The 6977-nt window shown below is 54.0% G+C and overlaps 2 protein-coding genes across 2 annotated transcripts in view; one reads left to right on the top strand and one right to left on the bottom strand.

Annotated features, from left to right (window-relative positions):
• The first annotated feature begins 64 nt into the window (after positions 1–64).
• Positions 65–3946, top strand: APOBEC2 (apolipoprotein B mRNA editing enzyme, catalytic polypeptide-like 2). The gene is made up of 2 exons (XM_009078559.1): positions 65–189; positions 3406–3946. Exons 1-2 carry the CDS (start codon positions 65–67, stop codon positions 3944–3946), a joined length of 666 nt encoding a protein of 221 aa, XP_009076807.1.
• Positions 3947–5903: 1957 nt separating this feature from the next.
• The window catches only part of OARD1 (O-acyl-ADP-ribose deacylase 1), a 1932-nt gene continuing 858 nt past the window's right edge, over positions 5904–6977 (bottom strand). The window contains exons 3-5 of the mRNA XM_009078560.1: positions 6833–6891; positions 6098–6210; positions 5904–6006 (exon numbers count right to left, since the gene is read on the bottom strand). Of these exons, the coding sequence (XP_009076808.1) occupies positions 5904–6006; positions 6098–6210; positions 6833–6891 (275 nt within the window). The remainder of the gene's footprint in view (positions 6007–6097; positions 6211–6832; positions 6892–6977) is intronic.

Raw genomic sequence — 6977 nt, 5'->3', positions numbered from 1 at the left:
GCTCTCAGAAATTGCTCTTTCTCTCTCCCAGTGGCCACAGCTCAGCCCCATTGTTCTGGAGAAGATGGCAGAGAAGCAGGAGGAGCCCAGCAACACCCAGAACGGGGAGCCCGACAACGCCGAGGAGGGCGAGGGGCAGAAGAAGAAGGTGAAGAGGGAAGACCTTCCACCCTTTGAGATCGTGACGGGGTAAGAGATCTGGATACACAAACGGGGGTGAGATTGCAGAGATGTTCCAAGGGCTCTGCCTGAGCTCTGGGTCGGGTGGTTCAAGCAGCAGCTTCAGCCCGTGCATTTCTGAGCGTTCTGAAATGGTTGCAGTTCTGTGGGTTTGGTTGGGGTTTTGTGGACCTGTGGGGGTTGACCTCACACCAGGTTCTGTGCACCCAGGTCTGATTCTGCAGAGCTGGTCCCTCCCAGGGCAGGGCTCAGTGGCTGATGAGGTCAGGATGGAGCTATTGGCCTCGATGAGTGCTGGATATTGATTTCTTGCTGTGATCAATGGCTCTTGTCGGAGAGTTTCTCCACCTGTGGGTTAGGAAAAACACTCCTGCCATGGCTGATCGGCTTGATGGGCCTGAGGGAGAGATTTTTCAGGAGACCTGAAGGTTCACAGCTCCAAGGGCTCCACAGCCACAGCTGGAACCTGACTCTCAAACAAGCCCAACTTGCAGAAAGGCTCCAAACAAGGGGCAGGTCTCAAGCCAGGAGAGCAGTGAGCGTGGCCTTGGGGACAGACAGATATCACAGAGATCTGGTACAGCTGCAAGGAGAAAAACCCTCTGTATCTGCCATCTCCAAGCACTTCCAAATGCTCAGTGCAGCAGCAGCAAGATGCCCCATATCATTCTCCCCTCATGTTTCCCTCATCAGCCACCAAGGCAGAGTCCCAGCAAATAAAACAAACCCTAGATTTTTTCCAGCTGCTTGAACACAAAGCTCAGGGCAGGCTCTAAAATCCCTCCTTGGGGTGGTCTCTCACACAGTGTCATAGAAATAGCAATGACTGGGAAGCAGTGGCTTGTAAGAAAAGCACATCCCTCTGCTGGGAATGGAGCTAAGGCACCAAAAATTGTGGCTAGAAGCCACTGGACCAACTTCTGACCACCTCATGAATCTCAGTGAGGAAGTTGGATTTTCCAGCCTCAGAGCACTCAGCTTGCAGCAGAAACACTGAGGAACTGGGCAGTGTCTTCAAATTTCCCTGCTAACCCCAAGGAGCTGCTAATCATGGCTGATAAACTTCCTTAGCATCACCTTGCAATTAAATTACTTGCTGAAATGCCAAGGGTGTAACAGGATTTGACAGGATTTTCCACCCTGGAAAGGTGAGAGTAAGGAAGTGAAGCAGAAATGCTGAAGGGCCCTGAGGGAGGCACAGACATCCCAGTGATTTTCACTTGCCCTCGGAGTGGGACACTGGGAGTCTGCACCAGGCCTCGGCCTGTGATCACTGTGTGGATTTTCCTAACGATTTACAAATTTCCAGCCAATCAATCCAGCCATGTGCCTGATGAGGAAACACAACTGCAGCCATGGCAGCACTTACACCCAATTACTTTGCATTTCAGCTTTAGCCCCTGGATTAGGAGCATCTCATGACTCCCAGCCAAGTGCTCAGGCTGTTGCTCACAGCTCTGAGGAGTTTGGCTCACAGGATGAACACTGAAACCTAATTGCTCTGATTAAGAATATTAACCCATTTTCCTGTCACTATTTGGCTGAACACAGAGCTGGGTGAGTGTTTTCCCCATCTGTGAGTGTCTCCTGGCACTTGGCACATGTATCTACACTTTCCCAGGGGTAAACGAGGCTCTTTGCAGCAGGGACAACTCCTCGGTTCCTGTTGCTCATTTACAGCATCCTTCAGGTGATCCACATTTCAGTTCCCTTGGCAGAAGTTCTGCTCCTCTCCTGCCCACACAGAGCAGTGCTGGGGCACTCAGGGCAGCTGCTCCTTCCTCCAGCTCAAACCACACTGTGCCCAGCACCGTGAGGCTCTCCAGCCTGAGGCTCTGCCCCAAAGCTTCAATCCTTTTGGTCTCAGTTTACTGAACAGGTGACAAAGCACTTTGCTGCTCAGGGCAAACTTGGATCAGTTAGGGTTGAGCATTAAAAATGCCTAAAACTCCCCATTTCGTGGCTCTCTTCAGAGCAGCTGGAGCGAAGGTGAGCTGTGCCTGGGCAGAGCAGGTGATGGCAATTAAGATAATTGTGGGAGTGCAGTGCCTGGAAACAACTACTAAAAGAACTTTCCAGAAGTTCCAGTACACTTCCCATAACTTTCCAATGCATTTTTGCTCTCTCCAACTCCCTGCCAGGAGGAGCAGCAGGTTCTGCTTCCAGGGAACAAAGAGACAAGAGGGAACAGCCTCAGGCTGTGCCAGGGGAGTGCAGGTTGGACACCTGGGGGAATTCCTTCAGGGAAGGGCTGTCAGGCATTGGAAGGAGCTGCCTTAGTGTTGTTTGCAGTCTCTATTGGAAAGTCACTAATCGATCTGCTGCATCCTGCACGTTGCTGGGGGCACAGATTGAGGTGAACATCCCAGATAATCTCGGCCACATGCCGAGATAAGCAATCAAATCCGTCTGGGAGGGCTGACTAAATCCACCTCCCAGTCCATCCACCCCGAGCTGCTTCAGCTGTTCAGCAAAGCCCAGACCCAAACTCCTCCCTGCTGTCTCAGTTCGACCAGGAGGGAAATTCCGTGTGACTCCGAGGATTTCAGTTCCTGATGTTATTGTGGAACACCTCACTGCGGCCTCCAGACTCCACTGCAGGCTCAGGGCAGCTCCCCCACGGCTGCCCTTCCAAGAGGCCTTAATTAAAGAGTCATTAACCAAAGAGCCACTCATTATCCAGGATATAAAGCAGGAAAACCATGGGTTGGTCCGTGCAGGCCTCGCTCCCACCCTGGCAGCCTTCAGGCCTGTTGTCAGCAGCTTTTCCATCCTTCCACACAACATCCCTCGAGCACAAGTTCTCATGAGCACCAGTTCTGGCTCTCCCTCCTGAGCTCCTCCTCTCCCCCTCGGTCAGCAGAGCAGGATTGCTCTGCATCCACACACAGGAGTGGAGGGACTGAGGTCAGCACAACACCTCGTTTGGGTGAGGGAACATCCCTCACGGAGGAGTCACCCGGGATTAGGCTCCTTAGGAATCCCAGGAGGGAAGAGCTGCACAAGAGGTTAAGTAAATCAGTGAAGTTTGTCAGTAGTGGCCAAGGGACAGCATCAAACTCCAGCAGGGAACAGAACATAGTGAAGCTGGATGGGACCTTGGATACTTCATTATGCCAAAGCCACAACACAAACCCTTCAGCTCAGGAACACAGGGTGGACACAGCGATGTGTCCGTGGCTCCACACGAGCCCTGGGAGCTGAGTTCTTCTCCCCTCTCCCCAGGGAGCGTCTCCCAGCCATATTTTTCAAGTTCCAGTTCCGGAACGTGGAGTACAGCTCCGGCAGGAACAAAACCTTCCTGTGCTACGTGGTGGAGACGCAGGGCAAGGAGTCGGTGACGTGCCGGGGGTACCTGGAGGACGAGCACGCGGCTGCCCACGCCGAGATGGCCTTTTTCAACACCATCCTGCCCAAGTGTGACCCCAACCTGCGCTACAACGTCACCTGGTACGTGTCCTCCAGCCCCTGCGTGACCTGCGCCCAGCGCATCGCCGAGACCCTGCGCAAGGACAAGGCGCTGCGCCTCACCATCATGGTGGGCAGGCTCTTCATGTGGGACGAGCCCGAGGTGCAGGAGGCCCTGAGGAGCATGAAGGCAGCTGGCTGCAAGCTGAGGATTATGAAGCCTCAAGACTTTGAGTATGTGTGGCAGAACTTTGTGGAGCAGGAGGAAGGGGAGGAAGCCAAGGCCTTCGTGCCGTGGGAGGACATCCAGGAGAACTTCCAGTACTACGAGGAGAAGCTGGCGGAGATCCTGCACTGAGGCTCGCGTGAGTGAGGCTTCCCACAGGTCACTCCTGGGGGTAAATTAACACTCCTCTCTTTCCTCGGGGGGTTAAGTCACAGCCCAGAGGCAATTCCAGCTCCTGCCACTGTGTCTGCTAATCCAGACAGCCCGGGCAGCAACCACCTCCCAGGGCAGGGACAAACCCAGATTTGGAGCTTTTGGGTGTTTTTCCTCCTCAAACCATTCAAAGGTCCCAGGGTCACACCTCAGTGTTCCCCACATGGATGACAGTCAGGACACAGGTGTAAACAGGGAGAGGAATGTGGAGAAAAGGGGATTTTCCTGACACCTCAAAGCCTAACCTTGAAAAACCACCACTAAGGAAATCCATTGTCACTGCACGATTCCCTGTTCATGGGGCACTAAAGACTCTCTAACTCCTCTCCCTTTTCCTTTCCCCAGGACCAGGAAGGCTCTATGAAGGGATGTGGCAGACCTGGACACCTGGGACACTGCCACTTCCCAAAGCTTTGATTCCAGAGGATGTGGAACACCTCCTGGGAGCCAAGGCCCTGTGGGACACAGCACAGACCTTTGGTGTTTGGGGGTTTTGGGTGTGTTTTGTTCCCCCCTCCCTGCCCCGACCCGCGTGGTGAGAGGGATGGCAGTGACCTCCAGGACAGGCTGCAGGATCACATCCTGGGAATACTTCATGGGAAAAGGTCTTAGCACAAAGCTCTGGTTAGATTAATGCATTTAGAAAGTTCATACTGCAAAGGAGGGAAAGGAAAGGGGTTTGGGGTGAACAAGAGGTTTTCCTCCTGCATAGTCAGAGCTGTAAATCACACCAGGGCCAACAGCTCTGCTCCAGATCCTGATGGAGCCCCAGAACTCCACTGCAGACACATCCAACACCTTCTCCCCTGGTTCAGTGATGTTTGGGGTATACAGCCGGGAAGAGCAGAGAGAAATAAAAAGTCACTGCAAAAGCCAAAGCTTTGTTTGTTCCTTCTTCTCTACCTGCACGTCCCAAATCGAACCTGACACGTGGGACACCCTGGGACAGCCATGGAGGGAAGATCTCAAAGCTGTGAGGGGAGAACTGTATGGCCAAAAAAAATTCCAGAGCACACACAGGTGTGGGAGACAGGGATCAGTCCCCATGTAGGACAAGGCCCAGCTCAGGCTCACAGTGATGCCACCAACACACAGGAAATGTAGAGTCTGTGGCAGCTCCTCAGTTCTGGAACCAAACTCTCCAAATCCAGGTATTTTCCAAGGATCTGATGAACCAGGTGTGTTACTGATTTGCTCTTGGTTTGGGCAATGAACTCCAACCTAACACAAAAAGCCTGAGCTACACATGCAGTAAAGAAATCTGAAAATCCAACTCCACACTGAGCTTCTTTGAGCCCATCAGTCATTCCCATTCGGATTCTCATTGCATGGATACTGTACAGAACACCCCCCAAGGTGTATTTACACCCCATATTACAATCCCAGGTTTCCCCAGAACAGGCACAGGCAGGAGCTGATCCAACAGCAGGGCAGGATTTATTTACCGTCACAGCATGATCCCCAGTGAGCAAATCCCAGAAACCCAACGTGTGCCAGAGGGAGAAACTGTTCCACCCGTGATGTGGTGAAGGGAACCGAGTGCGGGTGGAGCACTGCAGGACGGGAACAGAGCAGCAGGGACAGTGCCTGGGGCAGCTCCTTGGCACCAGCCGAACGGAAACAACCACCCCCAGGGCAGCAGCTCCGGCCTCGCTCCGCACGGAGGAGCGGGGACACCTGGTGGCTGCCTGGGAGCTTCCCGAGGCCTCTTCCCACCACATCCCTGCTACCGAACACCCCAATCACCTGCTCTGGAGCCTGTGGCTGCTGCTGGAAGCCTCACTAGGTGACACAGACCGTGCTGCCCACGCAGTTCCCCCTCAGTAACAGCTCCCACTCCCAAACTCGGGGGAAATGAGGCTCCTGGACTCTTTTCTCACAGGGTGTACACTGTGATCTTGATGTCTGTGTCCTCGAACACCTCCCTGAGGATTGCTGACACTTTATCCCACTCCAGGCCATCAAGTCCACATCCAATCCTGGAAAATAAGACAACGAAAGTGTTGGAATGGCCTCATGCTGTGCCCGGGCAGCTCTGGGCATGAAGCATTGGAGCACTGACTCCCTCACCTGGGCATAGAGATGTCAGTGACTCCGTTTTGCAGGCAATGAGCTTTCATGGCTTCCAAGCTCTTCTGCATGCTCTCGTACGTGGGTTTGTGAGAGACCTTCTGCTTCGTTATCTGTGGCAGAGGAAGATTCAGTTGTGCCTTTGGCATGAGCTCTGCAACCCCTGACAGTTACATGAATTCCTGTCCGTGATCAAACATTCCAGGACACTCCAGAACTCCGCACCCAGACTTGCTGCCCACTCTGCCCAGTGAAGGTGAAATGTCCAGGCACGGGACAGTTTGGCTGCTCCCAACCTGCAGTGTTTGAGTGACACTTCTCACAGCTCCTACTCAGAGGAACTTCCACGAACTCCCTTCCAGTGCCTGAAGGAGCCCACAAGAAAGTTTTCACAAGGGCCTGGAGTGCCAGGACAAGGGGGAATGACTTCACACTGGCAGAGAAGAGGTTTACATGGAATATTGGGAAGAAATCCTTCCCTGAGGGTGCTGAGGCACTGGCACAGGTTGCCTGGCTGCTCCCTCCCTGGGATTGTTCCAGGCCAGGTTGGATGGGGCTTGGAGCACCCTGGGCTGGTGGGAGGTGTCCCAGCCCATGGCACGGGGTGGCACTGGATGAGCTTTAAGGTCCTTCCAACCCAAATGAACACGCCCCAAACCCCACGACCACCAAAGCCTCGCTGGTATCTGATGCAGTCTGGCTCCAGCGAGGTGCCCCAGCAACATCAACTCTCACCAGGTAGTAGATGTATCGCTCATCCCTCCGCAGAACAGCCACCTCCCCCGTCTTCTTCTCTGCAGGGCAGAAAGGGAGGCGTTAACCGCCAGCCCCAGCGGCGCCGCGCGCAGCCCTGGGGACAGCACTCACGCTGGGCCAGGAG

Source organism: Acanthisitta chloris, unplaced genomic scaffold (assembly GCF_000695815.1).
Source record: "Acanthisitta chloris isolate BGI_N310 unplaced genomic scaffold, ASM69581v1 scaffold29417, whole genome shotgun sequence".
Taxonomy (NCBI): Eukaryota; Metazoa; Chordata; class Aves; order Passeriformes; family Acanthisittidae; genus Acanthisitta; species Acanthisitta chloris.
This window is presented reverse-complemented; position numbering and strand designations above follow the sequence as displayed.

Bases quoted from the DNA above. Each gene is read 5' to 3' on its own strand.
- APOBEC2 (XM_009078559.1), top strand. From the start codon at position 65: ATGGCAGAGAAGCAGGAGGAGCCCAGCAACACCCAGAACGGGGAGCCC. The intron at 190-3,405 runs GTAAGAGATCTG...CCCTCTCCCCAG, and splicing joins CCCTTTGAGATCGTGACGGG to GGAGCGTCTCCCAGCCATAT.